The 19,343-nt window shown below is 35.9% G+C and overlaps 1 protein-coding gene across 1 annotated transcript; it reads right to left on the bottom strand.

Moving 5' to 3' along the window:
* Nucleotides 1-418: 418 nt before the first annotated feature.
* LOC116017835 (pyruvate kinase, cytosolic isozyme-like) lies at nt 419-3,657 on the bottom strand. The gene is made up of 3 exons (XM_031258478.1): nt 3,315-3,657; nt 1,752-2,213; nt 419-1,563 (listed from the first exon to the last, which is right to left on the bottom strand). The coding sequence occupies exons 1-3, from the start codon at nt 3,555-3,557 to the stop codon at nt 751-753; spliced, it is 1,518 nt and encodes a 505-aa protein (XP_031114338.1). The 5' UTR covers nt 3,558-3,657; the 3' UTR covers nt 419-750.
* Between the last annotated feature and the right edge of the window lie 15,686 nt (nt 3,658-19,343).

Below are 19,343 nucleotides of genomic sequence, written 5' to 3'. Positions count from 1 at the left end.
CTGCAGGTACAAAAAATGTTAACTGCAAACACATAACATGATAACTAATATATTTATGTATCTACAGTTAACATATTCTATATCTGCAGTTAACAATTTTTGTGTTACTAATTACCATGTTATGTGACTTCAATTTGTTTACAAGTACAAAAATTATTAATTGCAAGTAGTGTTAACTGACACATAATTTTTGGACCATGGTTCACAATGACCTTATCCCCGGCATAACAATTCCAGAATTAGATGCTATGTTGTAATCTCACAAAATCAGATTTTCTTCCCTTACAATACACACAGAAGACCTGAAGAAGCCGCATTTGCAGGATTTTATATTAATGTATCTGTTAGCAAAATTTTCTATACCAAACTTACTGTTTACTGCAACAGCTAATATATGAATAAATAGACTAGGGAAGGATTCAGAAACAAATACTTGAAATCTACTGTAATTCAGCTCAGTTATATGGTTGAAGCAGTTCATGCAGTAGTAATACAATCAGCAGATGTTAAAATAAAATCAAAAACGTGGTTAATAAAAGATAACTCCTCTTATAACAATTCAAATTAAAAAGATCATCACTCCAGCTTTGCAAGATGGGAAAATTGTGCTGGGGAAGTTGCAAAATAAAAATAAAAGAGAAGCAAGGCAAGCAAGCCATAACTGACCTACCCGATGAGCAAAAATAGATAAGCAGCGTTTCAGTATCTGATACCCTTTCGATTTCTGCTACCGAACAAGGTTCATGATTTTTACTTAACCGTCACAATCTTAATCACAGAAGCAGTTCCAATACGATGCAGGACAACAGCTGCATCTCCTGCCTTGCATAGCCCTTTTGCTTTGGCATGTTGAAGGGAAAATTCAAGTGCTTCCTCTGTTGACTCTTCATCAGATGCCCTTGCAGATCCTGCACACAGAACAGGAACCAATCCCCTGAAGATAAGGCTATGCCTTGCTGGAGACTCATCACTACAAGACCAGTCAAATGAGTCGGTCTTGATCTCAGGGACAACAACAGACAATATAGGCATTCCAGGCCTGTATTTGGCCACCAGTTTTGCAGTACTTCCTCCTCTGGTTAGAACAAGGATAAGAGCTGCTTTTGCAGAGTTTGCTGTTCGGACAGCAGAAGATGCAAGGCTCTCTAGCGGGCTCATAGGAACTGGTGCATTTAGCATTATCCTTTTGAATACATCTCCATAATCAATTGTGCTTTCTGCTTCCATGCAGATTCTGGCCATGGTCCTCACGGCAAGTTCTGGATAAGCTCCAGCAGCTGTTTCACCACTAAGCATTACACAGTCTGTCCCATCAAGAACAGCATTCGCAACATCTGTTGCTTCTGCACGAGTTGGCCTTGGAGACTTGATCATAGATTCTAACATTTGGGTGGCTGTGACAACAGGCTTCCCTTGGATGTTGCACTTGTAAATCATTACCTTCTGAGCTAAAAATATCTTCTCAATTGGAATTTCCATACCCAGGTCACCTCTTGCCACCATAAATGCATCAGAGTTGGCAAGAATATCATCAAAATTTGCTACACCTTCTTGGTTTTCAACCTAAAACAAGCAACTATTTTGTGTCAATGCAATATTAGACCAGCAAAGCATATACTGCCAGATAAAAGAAAAAAAATGGAGACTTTTCTGCAGAGTAATTAAACAAAAAGGGCAAATAAAGTGTACCAACAAATCAAATTAACAACTAATAATAATTGAGTAAATCAGAAGACTTCATGGAAGCAAACCTTTGACATAAGGAGGATTCTCTTTGCATGATGACCAAGCACCTTTCGGACCTCCACCAAATCTGAACCCTTGCGAACAAAGGACAAGGCAATCATGTCAATTTTATTAGGGACCCCCCACTTTAAAATATCATCCTTGTCTTTATCTGTCAATGTTGGAAGATCAACAATAACCCCAGGGAGATTGACGTTCTTTCTCTCACCAAGAACAGCAGTGTTCTCACAGCGGCAGCACACCAAACCCTTTTCTTTGTCACATGACAGGACAGTAAAGGAGATCGTGCCATCTGCACACAGTATAACGCTTTGTGGCTTAACATCCTCCGCCAACTTTTTGTAGCTCATGCAGATCATATTCTCATCACCCTTGATGCTGTAATCAGTGGAGATTGTAATCTCTTGACCTTGCTTCAGTTGAATGGGCTTGCCATCTTTCAAAAACCCAGTACGAATTTCTGGACCCTGCAACAAACAAAAAAGGGGTCATAACACCTCAAAACAACACAAAACATTAAATGTGGCACCACTCAGACCGTTTCAAGACAACCAGTACATCCAGATCACCCACTCCAAACAATCAGACCACATCAAGCAAACTAAATCTTCCTTAATATCTACTTACAATCAAAATCACCCTATAAACATTTTCATGCAGAATGGTTTTTAACGGAAAGGAAGAAATGGGATATACAAAAAAGTTATAGAATGTGGCATGATCAACTGCAACTGTTATAGATTAAAAGGCACAGTATAAGAACCTTTTGGCATGATTTTCAAGCAAGAATAAGCATTCAACAAAAGATTGCACTGAGGAATGTCTGTGGAAACTTGCACTCACTAGTAGTAAAGATAGGACCTGCTTTTGCTTTTGCTTTTGAGTTTTGAGCTATGGCCATCAGTTCATTGTTGTTCAAGGTCAGAGAAATTGGGCATTCTAGTGTAACATGTACTTTTAAACTTTAAAGAAAAACAATGTAAGGGTTAAGGTAGCTATATAAGTATATAACAAGTGAAAAAGTCAAATCTATACCAAAAATATCATCTATGTCAATCATTGTCAAATTCTGTATGGTAATAACGGATCAGTGAGTGAAATTCAAGGCAATTCTGTGCAATTCACTCATCAACCCAAAAGAAAGGCATTATCATTGATCAACACTTTCAAATTTCAATTATACCAGGAAAAAAAAAAGAGTGAAGTTTCTATAAACCAACCCACCCTCCATGTTTTCTATACCAAGCACAACCACAAATAAACCCGTAAAACACTTCAAGACCAAATATGAAACCAAACAATGAAAATGTATATGTGTGACAAGCAGCCAACGGAAAAATAAACGTAAGATAAGATCGTGATCGGCACAGTTCAGCAAGTGGACAGGTGAAACGCAATCAATAAGTCGGACAAAATATCAAACACTTAATAGCCATAAATGTACTACTAACTACAGATCCATGCAATCATTAACGTGTATACATATATATATCAAAGCAGACAGGTAAAATCATAAAATAGATGTAGCGAGAATATAAAGATATATATAGCAAGCATAGTAGGTATACCTTGGTGTCGAGCATGACAGCGCAGAGAATACCGGTATTCTCCATGGCCTGGCGGAGATTATTGAGGGTCTCCTGGTGATACTCGTGAGATCCATGTGAGAAATTGAATCGGGCGACGTTCATGCCGGCCCGTAGAAGCTTCTCGACCATGGGCACCGAGCGGGAAGCCGGCCCAAGAGTGCAGACAATTTTCGTCTTGGGACGCTTCTCGGCGCCGGCGTTATCCATGTTCGCAACCGTCATTTCTTTGTATCTCCGGTCCGGTTGATCAAACAAACACTTAATCGCCGATTGAATCAGAGTTTTCAGACAATCGAACCTCTAGACTCTGTGTATATATATAATATATAATATAAATGGAGAGTGCGTAAAAATAATATATAAATAATCGAATAATAATAATAATAAATAAATAAATAAAAATTGGGAAGTACAGCGGAGAGAGAGAGAAAGGTGGGAAAATGTGGAACTGTGGAAGACAACGGCGAAGGAAATGGGACAGAGACCGGCGGCTGCTTGAAACTTTCTTTTTCCCTCTATATTTTAATTTATAAATTTATAAAAAATATATAAAAATTTAAAAAATGACTACGAACTCTAGAAAATGAGTCCATGACTTTGTTTGAGCGTATAGTTTATTTTAAGTTATAAATAAGTTATAAATTATATTTGGTAAAAATAAGAGTTTGAAATAATAGCTTATTTTGAAAGTTTACTTTTGTTTTAATTGGTAACGTAGTTAGTTTATTAGCTAATTTTAACTTATTTGATCACTATTGTTTATTTGATTTAGTTAAATAATCAATATGAATGTTTGATTAATTAGTTTTTTTGTAACAACTTATTACTCCAAAACCAAAATGTTAATATTCAAAAAGTTTTTCAAAGTAGCTTTCTCGTTCGATTTTTTGAGAAAGTCATTTTGCATGTAATCATCTATCAACTAACTGCTAATTTTTCAAACATTTTTTTACTATCGGCTATTGCTATCAACTAATAAAACCCACTAATTGAATCAACTAACAATTATTTACCAAACACTCCTTTTAAGTAGCGTTTCAAAATAAGGTAGTAGCTACTAGCTTTTTAAATTTTCACTTTTAAGCTAGATTATAAGGTAGATATACCAATCAAGTCATCATGAAAATAATGAATTTTAGATTTAGTCATTTAATTATCACCATTTTTTTTAATCATTAACTTTTAAACTTATCAAATGTAGTCCTGCAATATTAAATCTTTTTCAATTTTAATCCAGTATAAACTTTTAACTTTTTCACTGTGTGAGGGGTTAATATTGAGTGTGAAATTAAACTATTCAAATAAGAAAATTAGAGTTTTATTTTTCGCGTTTAAGAAACAATGGATTCAATGGCCATAAATTTCTAATTTTACATTCATTATTAATGATTCACGTGCCAATGACCTTGTGATCTAGTGGCATCAAACCCTTTCCTTTATACGGGAGGTGGTGGGTTCGAGCCTCAGTGGAGACAATTCTAACTCCTGTGCTTCAATAGGTTGAGAGAAAGTAGTTATGAACAGATACTGCATTCTAATAGAGTTAGTCTCTTTAAAAAAAGAAATAAAAAATTAATAATTCACGCAGAGAAAAGTCAACAATGAATTAAATAATAATTAGAGGACTAAATTCAGAATTAATTCTTATTAAAAGTAATAATAATAATATATCAATTACATTAAATTAAATATAATGTGTTAGGTTAAATATGAGAATAGAAATGGAAATGAAGGGTAAAATTGGAGTTTTTAGTAGTGAAAGCAGGGGGCAAGGACGATGGAACTCAAAAGCATGATCTCTGTGGGTTCGATACATATATAAAACTAAGAGTAAACTCTATTGGCGGCCGCCTTTAGTTTCGTTTCCGCTTTCCACAAACCAAACTCAACAGTACGGCACAGTTTATGGACACGGGAAAATTGCATGGGTGGCGTGAGCATAAATATAATATAAATATAAATGTGCAGTCCAACTAACATCTTAGGCTTTTAGTTGGATGGAGCACATGATTCAATTGGTCGGTCTTGCATTCGGCAATTTATATTATGAACTACAATCCATTTCGCATTATGAACTCTGAATTCAAATGACAAGAAATAAAATTTATACTTATAAAGTATAGAATTTATTCAAATGATGAGATATAAAATTTATACTTATAAGGTATAGAATTTTATAACACAAGACAAAAAAAAACACAAAACACATATATATGATATATATTTATTTATTTTTAAAATATGATTTAGATTGTTTTTAAAAAAAATATGATTTAGATACATAATTTGTGTTCAGGTATATAATTGCACAACACAAGACACAGAAATTCATAGCATAAGATACAAATTATTAATTTGTTTCAAGTACAGAATTCATATTTTTAAATACAAAATTTTATGATATAAGACACAAAAATTTATAACATAAAATATATACACATGCATCAAGGAGTGTGAATCCTGATTCATGGTATAAGGATTGCTTCATTCAACCTGCTCAAATACCATCGGATAATACCACTTGTTTGCATGTTGCCATTGACGAATTGATGCCCAAATTTTGGGTCATTGGTTTAGGTGCATAGTAAGTATGTGCATTGGGTCTAGACTCTAGAGACAGGCTTTATGTGAAATTGACTTAGAGCAACCCATTTGTAGTTTTTGAAAGATTTTTTCAGAAATAAAAATTTAGAGGTGGTTAAAAAAAAAAAAAACAAAAAACAAAACAAAATTGGGAGTGAGGTATTTTAATAGTTCTTTCCCCGGTAAATTTAAAACTTTTGTAGGCCTATCTTTGAGCAAAAAGACAAGCACACAATAATGTGTCTTGCGCACTATGAAACTTTTTTTTAAAAAAAAATTCTTCTTATTTTTTTCATTATTCTTTTTCTTCCATTTTTCTCTCTTTTTCTTATATTTTCTTCAAAAAAAAAAACAATATTAATGAGGATGTTCTTATTCAAATTAATTGTTTGAAAGTCATTATAATGACCAAGTTTGTCAAGAATTGCTAATGTCATTAGGCCAATCAAAGTAACTTGAAGCATTATTTCACCATAAAATTTCATTTTCCTCCATTATTATAAAAGAATATAGCCAATAAGAAAGAAGACTTATAAGTTCTACATCCCACCAAGTCTTACAACCTCTAGGGTACTTCATCTTAACATTTATAAAACATATACAAACTTGAACTCTATAATATATAGTACATGTACTGGCAACTGTTGGATATTTATATAGTAATGGGGATTAATGATTCAGATGTCTACCATGAAAGCTTAAATAATATTTGGAGTTGTGGAGTAGTAAATATTATTGAGTTTAGTAGAGATGATTTTGGGTTATTCGAGAGATTTCGAGAGATGTTCGAGAGGTCACGAGAGATGCCTCGAGAGGTTAGTTCTCACGAGAGATCGATTCGCGGAGAATCGATGTCTCGAACTGAGTTTTGCGTGAATCGTTTTATCGATGTCTCGTAGGTCTGCATGGAAACAATGTCTCAAAGGCAAATGTGCGTACTACTTTTTACCTCTCGAATATGGTGATGTATCTCTTGAACATGCAAAAACATTTCACTTTGTGTTCATTCTATTTCAATGCTTGTACTTGTGTATTTTAATATTTCTTGTTTTGCATGTTCACATGCATGTGAGATATTAAAATATGAATATAATAGTTTGAATTATATTTGCATGCATTGTTTTAGAATCAGTATGTAAGGGATGTTTACCTCTCGAATGAGACAGTAAAGTTTTACTGTGCGTGCATGTGAGTTCACTTTATTATTTCATATTAGCATGTAGTCGTGCATTTGAAATATTAAAGTGGTTATATAATTATTTGAATTATATGTTACATGCATACTAAGATAATCCTACGTACACTAATCCAAAATCAGTTATATTAATATCTTTGGAGATATTAACATGTGAATATAATTTAATATTATATTCCACATGTGTGTACGTAACTGCTTGAACCAAAATGGTGAAATCCAAAAGAATATATTTTATATATATTTTTGAAAGTTTTAAAACTGGTATAAACTTCCAGTAACTGCTCCTAACAGTTAGAATTTATCTCTATAAATTCTAGGAGTGTCATCTGATCAAGTACGCAATTATTTTGCATGATATCTTGATATATCACAGTACAATAACTCTCCAGTAAGTTCTTATCAAAGCAACCTAAGAACTTTGTTCTCATCTTCTTGTATCCCATAAGATTTAATCTTGATACCTCGTTGCTTTCATAGAGGAAAGATTAAAAGCTTATAGGAAAGTGATATCACACCTGAAGGTCTCATTTCCTCTCCTGTTTTCTCCTCTTACCCGAAAATTTTCCAACAATCTATAAGCTTTTAATTCTGTTTCTGAGGAATGATGAATTCTGGGTTCCTTGACTTTGCTGTCAACATCCCAAAGTTGGAGCACTTTAAAGGCGTGGGCTTTCGCAGATGGCAAAAGAAGATGAAGTTCCTCCTTACGGCCCTGAATGTGGCATATGTTCTGAGCACCCCGAAGCCAGTGGAGCAAGAGGATGAGACGCTTGAAGCAACCCGTCGCCGGCTCAAGTGGGAAAATGATGATCTCGACTACCGTGGCCATATCCTGAACGGTATGTCTGACACCCTCTTTGATATTTATCAATATGAGGAATCCTCTAAGGACCTGTGGGATGTGCTTGAGGCAAAATATATATCTGAGGATGCCTCTAGCAAGAAATTCCTGGTAAGTGAATTCAATGAATTCAAAATGGTGGACAATCGTTCTGTCATGGAACAATTCCATGAGATTGTCAGAATCCTTGGACAGATAAGGCAACATGGCATGAATATGGATGACTCCATTGCCATTGCCAGTATCATAGACAAGTTTCCACCTTCATGGAAAAAGGTACATCGTGCCTTGATGCAAAGGAAGGAAGAACTTACCATGGAGCAACTTGGTTCCCACCTGTATGTTGAGGAAGGGATCAGACAGAAGGAAAGTAAGAATAAAGGTAGTGCAAGGGTCACTGGAGCCGCGGGTTCTACCATCAACCTTGTTGATGAAGGCAAACCAAATGGGAACCGCAAAGGGAAAGGGAAACCGGGAAAGGTTACCAAATCTTCTAAGTTCAAGAAAAATGGAAAAGGAAAAGGGAAGGCATATGTGAAATGATGGGTGTGCAACGGTCCACACTTTAAAAAGGACTGTGAAGTTTGGAAGAAAAGAAAGGCACAAATGGAAGGTAAATCTTCTAGTGATCATGGCCAAGTAAGTGGCCAGTGGAAACAAGGTAAATTTATTAATCTTGTTTCTGATAGTATTGAAAATTTCATTGCTATGATATCTAAAATTTGTGTCATGCAGACTAATGATTCGTGGTGGTTGACACTGGGGCAACCAGACATGTCTGCAAAGATATAAATCTTTATAAGGTTTATAAGAGTCTGGAAAATGGTCCAAGCCTGTACATGGGAAATGATTCCATGGTGAAGGTGAAAGGGATTGGACAAGTTGAGTTGTTGCTTACTTCTGGAAAGAAATTGACACTCACAGATGTGTATCATGCCCCAGATGTTAGAAAAAATTTAGTTTCTGGCATTGTATTAAACAAGTGTGGTTTTAAGCTTGTATTTGAAGCAGACCGTTTTATTTTATCCAAGGCCGGTACATTTATAGGCCAAGGATTTCTATGCTGTAATATGTTTAAGTTGAATATTAGTAAAGTTGATGGTTGTGTTTACACAGTGTGTTCATCATCTTTATGGCATTCACGGTTATGTCACGTAAATTATGCGCGTTTATTTGACATGGCTAAAGATGGATTAATTCCGTCATTGGAATTAACCAAAGAACCATGCACTGCATGTATGTTAAATAAAATAACTAGGAATTCCTTTCCTAGTATAAAAAGGAATTCGATTTTACTTGAATTGGTGCACAGTGGCTTGTGTGAGTTTCATAGCACCCCTTCACTGGGAAATAAAAAATATGTTGTCACCTTTATTGATGACTATTCAAGATACTGCTATGTGTACCTCCTACACTCTAAGGATGAAGCCTTAGAAAAATTTAAAATATTTAAATTGGAGGTGGAATTGCAAACAAGTCAGTTAGTAAAAATTTTACGTACTGACAGGGGTGGTGAGTATTATGACCCGGCATTTTTCCAATCTGTGGGTATCATTCATGAGACCACAGCACCCTACACACCACAACAAAATGGTGTAGCAGAAAGGAAAAATAGAGCTCTCAAGGAAATGGTAACCGGTCTGAGTGAAGGTTTCTGGGGAGAAGCCATGTTGACTGCATGTAATGTACTCAACAGAGTTCCAAATAAAAGAAATAGGGTAACACCCTATGAACTTTGGCACAACAGAAAACCCCATTTAAATTATTTGAAAATATGGGGTTGTAGGGCCGTGGTACGGTTGCCCGATCCTAAACGAAAGGCTCTGGGAGAAAAAGGCATTGATTCTATTTTTGTAGGATATGCAGTACACAGTAAAGCATACCGGTTCTATGTTATAGAACCAAATGACTTTGTTTTGGTTCATACCGTAATAGAGTCCCGGGATGCTATTTTTGATGAAAATAGATTCTCATCAATAAATAGAACTCAGGATTTAATTCCTAGTTCTAGTGGGTTCAAAGTTGATGATCAAATTCATGATCATGCAGTGTCAAAGGAACCAGAACTTAGGAAAAGTAAAAGAGCACGAAAGATAAAAACATTTGGTCCAGATTTCCAAATGTATTTAATTGAAGGATCAAGGGAGTCAACAGAGACTAAAAATCTATATTTTAATATAGAAGATGATCCTAAGACTTTTGAGAAAGCTGTAACTTCTCATGATGTTGCTTTCTGGAAAGAAGCAAAAGCTGTAACTTCTCATGATGTTGCTTTCTGGAAAGAAGCAATTAATGATGAGATGGATTCCATAATGGGAAATAATACATGGATCAATGATGAGATGGATTCCATAATGGGAAATAATACATGGATCTTGACTGATCCACCAAATGGTTGTAAACCCATAGGCTGCAAGTGGATTTTCAAAAGGAAAATGAAAGTTGATGGTTCAATCGACAAATTTAAGGCCAGGCTTGTCGCACAAGGCTTTAAACAAAAAGGAGTTGACTTCTTTGACACTTATGCGCCAGTAGCAAGGATTGCTACTATTAGATTGTTAATTGCTATTTCGGCTATACACAATCTAGTAATTCATCAAATGGATGTGAAGACTGCATTCTTAAATGGTGAATTAGAGGAGGAAGTTTACATGAAGCAACCGGAAGGTTTCGTGGTTGCAGGACAAGAGCATAAAGTTTGCAAATTAATTAAGTCACTTTATGGCTTAAAACAGGCCCCTAAGCAATGGCATGATCGGTTTGATCAAGTGGTGCTGGCTAATGGGTACAAAATAAATCAGTCTGATAAATGCATCTACAGTAAATTTAATGACCAAAGACAAGGGGTCATTATTTGCTTGTATGTAGATGACATGTTAATTTTTGGAACTAGTCTGGAAAAGGTTAAGGAAACTAAAGAGTTTCTTAGTTCCAGTTTCTCCATGAAAGATTTGGGAGAAGCAGAAGTTATTCTTGGAATAAAAATAACTAAAGTACAGGATGGTGTTAGATTAACACAATCTCATTATATTGAGAAAGTGTTAAAAAGATTTAATCACTTGACTGGTTCTCCAGTTTCTACTCCTATGGATCCTTCATTGAAATTAATTCCAAATGAAGGTGATCCGGTTTCTCAGTTGGAGTATTCTAAAGTGATAGGATGTCTAATGTATGCAATGACAAGTACTTGTCCCGATATTGCATTTGCAGTAGGTAAGATGAGTAGATACACTAGTAATCCTAGTGCAATGCATTGGATAGCATTAAAAAGAATATTGAAATATTTGAATAAAACCATTAATTATGGTTTGGTATATTCAAAAGATATTTCCATCCTAGAAGGATATTCTGATGCTAGTTGGATATCAAATCAGGAAGATTATTCCTCAACTAGTGGATGGGTATTTCTGCTTGGAGGAGGTGCAATTTCCTGGGCTTCTAAAAAGCAAAGTTGTATTTCTGATTCAACTATGGCATCTGAATTTATTGCATTAGCTTCTGCCTGCAAAGAAGCTGAGTGGCTAAGGAATTTAATTATGGAAATTCCAATTTGGCCGAAACCGATGTCACCAATTTTAGTGCATTGTGACAGCGCTACTACACTGGCCAAAGCATATAACAATGTTTATAATGGCAAGTCAAGGCACATAGGCATGCGACATAGCTATGTGCGGGAGCTCCTAATTAATGGTGTTGTAGCACTTGACTTTGTACGGTCCCAGTTCAATTTAGCGGATCCGTTTACTAAAGCCTTGGCAAGGGACATGGTGTTGAAAACATCGGAAGAGATAGGTTTAAAACCCGCATCTAGTCGAGAGGTGAAGGAAAGCACAACTCACGCCTAAGTTATAACGTTAGGTCTTGAGTTCAATGTTGATGAGTACTTCATTAATTGGCTGCAAGTACTAAATAAAAGGTATCCCTAAAGTCAGTACTTGGTCTGCATTGTTGTAGGGATGAGATTTACTCTTAACTAATCTTTTGAAAAAATGCTTGGTGCAGGGCATGAATTAAAAGATTAAGCTATATGAACATGAGGTATGGCCGCTTAAATAATATCATGAGTTTATGCATGAGTTTTGGATTTATCTTGGTACAATATTAATTGTTACTATATAAATAGAGGAGGATTGTTGGATATTTATATAGTAATGGGGATTAATGGTTCAGATGTCTACCATGAAAGCTTAAATAATATTTGGAGTTGTGGNTTAATGATGAGATGGATTCCATAATGGGAAATAATACATGGATCTTGACTGATCCACCAAATGGTTGTAAACCCATAGGCTGCAAGTGGATTTTCAAAAGGAAAATGAAAGTTGATGGTTCAATCGACAAATTTAAGGCCAGGCTTGTCGCACAAGGCTTTAAACAAAAAGGAGTTGACTTCTTTGACACTTATGCGCCAGTAGCAAGGATTGCTACTATTAGATTGTTAATTGCTATTTCGGCTATACACAATCTAGTAATTCATCAAATGGATGTGAAGACTGCATTCTTAAATGGTGAATTAGAGGAGGAAGTTTACATGAAGCAACCGGAAGGTTTCGTGGTTGCAGGACAAGAGCATAAAGTTTGCAAATTAATTAAGTCACTTTATGGCTTAAAACAGGCCCCTAAGCAATGGCATGATCGGTTTGATCAAGTGGTGCTGGCTAATGGGTACAAAATAAATCAGTCTGATAAATGCATCTACAGTAAATTTAATGACCAAAGACAAGGGGTCATTATTTGCTTGTATGTAGATGACATGTTAATTTTTGGAACTAGTCTGGAAAAGGTTAAGGAAACTAAAGAGTTTCTTAGTTCCAGTTTCTCCATGAAAGATTTGGGAGAAGCAGAAGTTATTCTTGGAATAAAAATAACTAAAGTACAGGATGGTGTTAGATTAACACAATCTCATTATATTGAGAAAGTGTTAAAAAGATTTAATCACTTGACTGGTTCTCCAGTTTCTACTCCTATGGATCCTTCATTGAAATTAATTCCAAATGAAGGTGATCCGGTTTCTCAGTTGGAGTATTCTAAAGTGATAGGATGTCTAATGTATGCAATGACAAGTACTTGTCCCGATATTGCATTTGCAGTAGGTAAGATGAGTAGATACACTAGTAATCCTAGTGCAATGCATTGGATAGCATTAAAAAGAATATTGAAATATTTGAATAAAACCATTAATTATGGTTTGGTATATTCAAAAGATATTTCCATCCTAGAAGGATATTCTGATGCTAGTTGGATATCAAATCAGGAAGATTATTCCTCAACTAGTGGATGGGTATTTCTGCTTGGAGGAGGTGCAATTTCCTGGGCTTCTAAAAAGCAAAGTTGTATTTCTGATTCAACTATGGCATCTGAATTTATTGCATTAGCTTCTGCCTGCAAAGAAGCTGAGTGGCTAAGGAATTTAATTATGGAAATTCCAATTTGGCCGAAACCGATGTCACCAATTTTAGTGCATTGTGACAGCGCTACTACACTGGCCAAAGCATATAACAATGTTTATAATGGCAAGTCAAGGCACATAGGCATGCGACATAGCTATGTGCGGGAGCTCCTAATTAATGGTGTTGTAGCACTTGACTTTGTACGGTCCCAGTTCAATTTAGCGGATCCGTTTACTAAAGCCTTGGCAAGGGACATGGTGTTGAAAACATCGGAAGAGATAGGTTTAAAACCCGCATCTAGTCGAGAGGTGAAGGAAAGCACAACTCACGCCTAAGTTATAACGTTAGGTCTTGAGTTCAATGTTGATGAGTACTTCATTAATTGGCTGCAAGTACTAAATAAAAGGTATCCCTAAAGTCAGTACTTGGTCTGCATTGTTGTAGGGATGAGATTTACTCTTAACTAATCTTTTGAAAAAATGCTTGGTGCAGGGCATGAATTAAAAGATTAAGCTATATGAACATGAGGTATGGCCGCTTAAATAATATCATGAGTTTATGCATGAGTTTTGGATTTATCTTGGTACAATATTAATTGTTACTATATAAATAGAGGAGGATTGTTGGATATTTATATAGTAATGGGGATTAATGGTTCAGATGTCTACCATGAAAGCTTAAATAATATTTGGAGTTGTGGAGTAGTAAATATTATTGAGTTTGGTAGAGATGATTTTGGGTTATTCGAGAGATTTCGAGAGATGTTCGAGAGGTCGCGAGAGATGCCTCGAGAGGTTAGTTCTCACGAGAGATCGATTCGCGGAGAATCGATGTCTCGAACTGAGTTTTGCGTGAATCGTTTTATCGATGTCTCGCAGGTCCGCATGGAAACAATGTCTCAAAGGCAAATGTGCGTACTGCTTTTTACCTCTCGAATATGGTGATGTATCTCTCGAACATGCAAAAACATTTCACTTTGTGTTCATTCTATTTCAATGCTTGTACTTGTGTATTTTAATATTTCTTGTTTTGCATGTTCACATGCATGTGAGATATTAAAATATGAATATAATAGTTTGAATTATATTTGCATGCACTGTTTTAGAATCAGTATGTAAGGGATGTTTACCTCTCGAATGAGACAGTAAAGTTTTACTGTGCGTGCATGTGAGTTCACTTTATTATTTCATATTAGCATGTAGTCGTGCATTTGAAATATTAAAGTGGTTATATAATTATTTGAATTATATGTTACATGCATACTAAGATAATCCTACGAACACTAATCCAAAATCAGTTATATTAATATCTTTGGAGATATTAACATGTGAATATAATTTAATATTATATTCCACATGTGTGTACGTAACTGCTTGAACCAAAATGGTGAAATCCAAAAGAATATATTTTTTATATATTTTTGAAAGTTTTAAAATTGGTATAAACTTCCAGTAACTGCTCCTAACAGTTAGAATCTATCTCTATAAATTCTAGGAGTGTCATCTGATCAAGTACGCAATTATTTTGCATGATATCTTGATATATCACAGTACAATAACTCTCCAGTAAGTTCTTATCAAAGCAACCTAAGAACTTTGTTTTCATCTTCTTGTATCCCATAAGATTTAATCTTGATACCTCGTTGCTTTCATAGAGGAAAGATTAAAAGCTTATAGGAAAGTGATATCACGCCTGAAGATCTCATTTCCTCTCCTGTTTTCTCCTCTTACCCGACAACCTCTAGAGTACTTCATCTTACCATTTATAAAACATATACAAACTTGAACTCTATAATATATAGTACATGTACTGGCAACACACCTCAATACATAATAAAATTTTGTTTGATCTAATCTAAGAAACTTATAGTTTTGGGTAACACTTGTGTGAGACTGTTTTACGGGTCTCAATCTGTGAGACATTGAATCTTTGATTAATGAGTCAAATATTTAATTCATGAGTCGGATCTTTGTCCTTATTAATCAAAGATCTAACCTGTCTCACGGGTCACGGATTGAGACCCGTGAGACGGTCTTACACAAGTTTTTGCCTATAATTTTTACCACTTCAATTTTTAGTTGAAACATACACATCTATCTAAATTGTCTACTTTATATTTTTCTTCTAAGTTCTAAGTACATGTGAAACTATAGATACACACAAACCCTTAGTTGAATTCGTCATATCAATGAAATTATCATTGCAGCATTGCCAAAGGGTGGTGTAACTGCACATTAAATTGCCACTCTATAAATAGAAAAAAGACACATGAAGTAGAATATTTTGATTTCACTAAAAGTTATTGTATTATAATCATGGGTTTATTAGTGAAAAAAAAATCTAACTTTTTGCCTTGAGAAATCAAATAGTTATATCCACATATTTAAAACTTAGTTATTTAACGGAGGTTTAAAACTAACATATATATCCAACTTCATTAGATAGCCCATAGAGATACACTAAGGTGGGGATACAGTAAAATGGACTGCATACTAAGAATAGAAACGCAGATTGGAAAAAGTTTAATTTAAAAACGTGCACTAGGTATAAGGGGGAATAATGATATCCAGTGGGCTGGAATTGAATTAAATCAGCAGCATTCTATACTGCATGTCTGGCGAACTGGACTTTTGAAACAATGGTCTAGCAATCAATTTAACTCTTTTAATTAGGAATTCAGCTGAACCATTTTGGGTGTAGACATATAAGGTACTTTAAATTGTGAAAGACGAGGAATAAATTTTTCTTTTGCACAAACAACACATGTATACTCATTTGGTGAAAGGATACTTTTTCGAAGGAGGTTATGTCCAGTTGAGTTTGAAATTAATAATCCAACCGATCATAGATTGTCCTAGGTGACCCAATCGGTCATGTCATAATCCAAAAAAACTGTAAGTCCTTGAATTTCACAGTAAGTGCAATATCGAATATTAGAATAGTATAATTCTGAAAAAATGGAAGCAAGTTCTTCGACTTCTCATTTTTTTCTGTTAATTAGTTAGATCATGATAAGGTATTCCAAGTTGAGTATCTCGATGGCGTAGTAACCCCATGACCGCTTTCTCACTCCTCTGTAGTGGCCTTCATGTGTAGACGCCATGGGAGAGGGTACGAGAGTGAGAGTGAGAGAGAGAGTTTATGAGGAGCTGCTTGCTATTTCAAAATACTGAGCACACAACCTGCATATGAGTAAATCTGGTAACTCGCTATTAATCAAACCGAACACCACTTGACAATCCGAATGAATTATTACTTTTGAAAACCCCCTCTCCATCGTCCAAGAAAGCGCCTCCTTAATTGCCAAAGCTTCCGCTAAGTGAGGATCATTCAAGCAGCGAATAGGACCATTTTTAGCTGCCACGAACTCTCCCCATTCCTTGCTCTAATCAGAACACCATAGAAGCCCTGTCTTGTATCACGTAAAAACCGCGGTATCAACATAGACAAGCATCACCCCTTCAGCATGAGAAACTACATACATATAAATAGATTGAACAATATGCGTAAAAGCATTGCCATGCAAATTATCAGACCATTCATGAAAGAGTCGCAATGCCAAGTACCTAGTATTAGCTCCCAACCAAGAAAGATTATTCCAAACAATGGTTATCAAACTAGATCACTAGATCGAAACTGGGATATGCTTTATCAACTGGATATCTCTAGCTACAAACAATGCACCCAACCGAACAGAATCCCCATCTCCAATGGCAAAACTAATAAGGGAGCTCACTATCGTAGCAACATGATCTTGCCTCGAGGATTGAATATACGAATCATTCGCATCTAGAAGCCATGGATGATCTCAAATGCTTGTGGAAAAGCCATTTCCTATCCCCATGAAGCAACCTTTACGTAAAATGTCCTTACCGGCCAAGATTGACCTCCAACAATAGTTGGGATTTACTCATTTGCTTGAAAGAAGTCAGAGTGGGGATAATATCTGGCCTTATATAGTTGTGCTACCAAGGATGTGGGATGTGTTAGCAACAACCAACCTTGTTTAGCAAGAAGGGCCAAATTGAATCTATTTAAGTCTTTGAAACCCATTCCACCATTCAGTTTTGGATCACATAGTCTACTCTAGGACATACATCGTATACAACCACCATTATTGCCCGATTGCTACCAGTACTTATTCATAATCCTCTCAAGATGCGTACAAAAAGTAACTGGTAAATAATATAAGCTCATAGTATAATTGATTCACATGAGAATCCACTAGTCACACCAACCCAAGAAAATGAGCATGAAGATACAGAAATAATACAACCACCAGACCCAAGGAGATCAACAAGAATAAGAATCACACTTGCATACCTCAGTGATTATACTTGTCAGAATGCTATCGGAAGAACATCTCCACATGACATATCTAAATTCATATCCTATGATAACCTATCACAATCATATAGTCTGCCAATATCTTGGGTGCCAAAGAACCAAAAACTTATAATGAAGCCATCAAAAAAGATTGCTGGAAGAAAGCTATGGAGGTAGAAATTAGTGCTTTACAGGCCAACAATACTTGGGTTATCATTGATCTTCCCCCTTCCAAGACACCAATAGGATGCAAATGGGTTTTCAAGACTAAGCTTAAGGCTGATGGAACTATTATTGAAAGGCACAAGGCTAGGTTGGTGGCAAAAGGGTACACTCAAACACCTGGCCTAGATTATTTAGATACATTCAGCCCTGTGGCAAAGATAACCACAATCAGAGTATTACTTGTTATGGCTACAATCAAGGGATGGGTACTTCATCAGCTAGATGTGAATAATGTCTTTCTACATGGGGATCTAAATGAGGAGGTCTATATGACACTACCCCCTGGTTTCACATCTCCTAAAATTGGTCAGGTATGCAAACTAATCAAGTCTTTATATGGATTGAAACATGCCAGCAGACAAGAGTTGTTGAGCATGGGGTTCAAACAGGCAGTGTCTGATTCCTCTCTATTCACAAGGGGTAAAAGTGATGATTTTGTGGCTCTACTTATGTATGTTGATGATGTGGTAGTTACCAGCCCAAATCTAAGCCAGGTTCAACAGATTAAAGGGCATGTGGATGCTGTTTTTCACATTAAGGATTTAGGTCCTTTAAAGTTCTTCTTGGGGTTAGAAGTGGCTAGAAATAGTAAAGGCATATCAGTCACACAGAGAAAATACACTCTGAATTACTTGAAGAAACTAGTTTTCTACAATGCAAACCAACCAAAACACTCATGGTCACATCTATCAAGCTCAGTAAGACCTGGAAACAAAATTGATGATATTACTCAATACAAAAGGCTTATAGGAAAATTGCTATATCTCACAATTACAAGACCTGATATAAGCTATGCTACACAACCGTTATCTCAATTCCTAGATTATCCTACTAATATACATATGCAGGCAGCACATAGGGTTCTGAGATATGTCAAAGCATCTCCTGGACAAGGTATTTTCTTCTCAACATCATCATCATTGCAGATCAAGGGCTTCACTGACTCTTATTGGGCAGACAATAGGAGGTCTGTCACAGGTTTTTGCATGTTCCTTGACAACACATTGATCTCATGGAAGTAAAAAATGCAGCACACCATATCAAGAAGTTCATCTGAAGCTAAGTATAGGGCAATGGCAGCAGCAGCTTGTGAAATCCAGTGGCTGATTCACCTATTACAAGACCTGGAAGTGAAGATTAATTCCCCAGCCATGTTATACTGTGATAGCAAATCTGCTGTTGCAATTGCTGAGAACTCAGTGTTCCATGAAAGAACAAAACACATTGAGATTGACTGCCATCTTGTAAGGGAAAAACTACAAAAGCAGGTCCTAAAGTTGTTGCACATCACTACTACTAGTCAGCTAGCTGATATGTTTACAACAAAACCTCTTACTGCTACTGTTTTTTCCAAATTTGTCTTCAAGCTTGGTCTACATTGCTTGTATACTCCAGCTTGTGGCTTGCGAGCGAGCGGGGGGGGGGGGGGGGGGGGGGGGGGGGGG

Source organism: Ipomoea triloba, chromosome 4 (genome assembly GCF_003576645.1).
Source record: "Ipomoea triloba cultivar NCNSP0323 chromosome 4, ASM357664v1".
NCBI classification, from domain to species: domain Eukaryota; kingdom Viridiplantae; phylum Streptophyta; class Magnoliopsida; order Solanales; family Convolvulaceae; genus Ipomoea; species Ipomoea triloba.
Note: the sequence above shows the minus strand (reverse complement) of the source record. Positions and strands in the feature narration are given on the sequence as shown.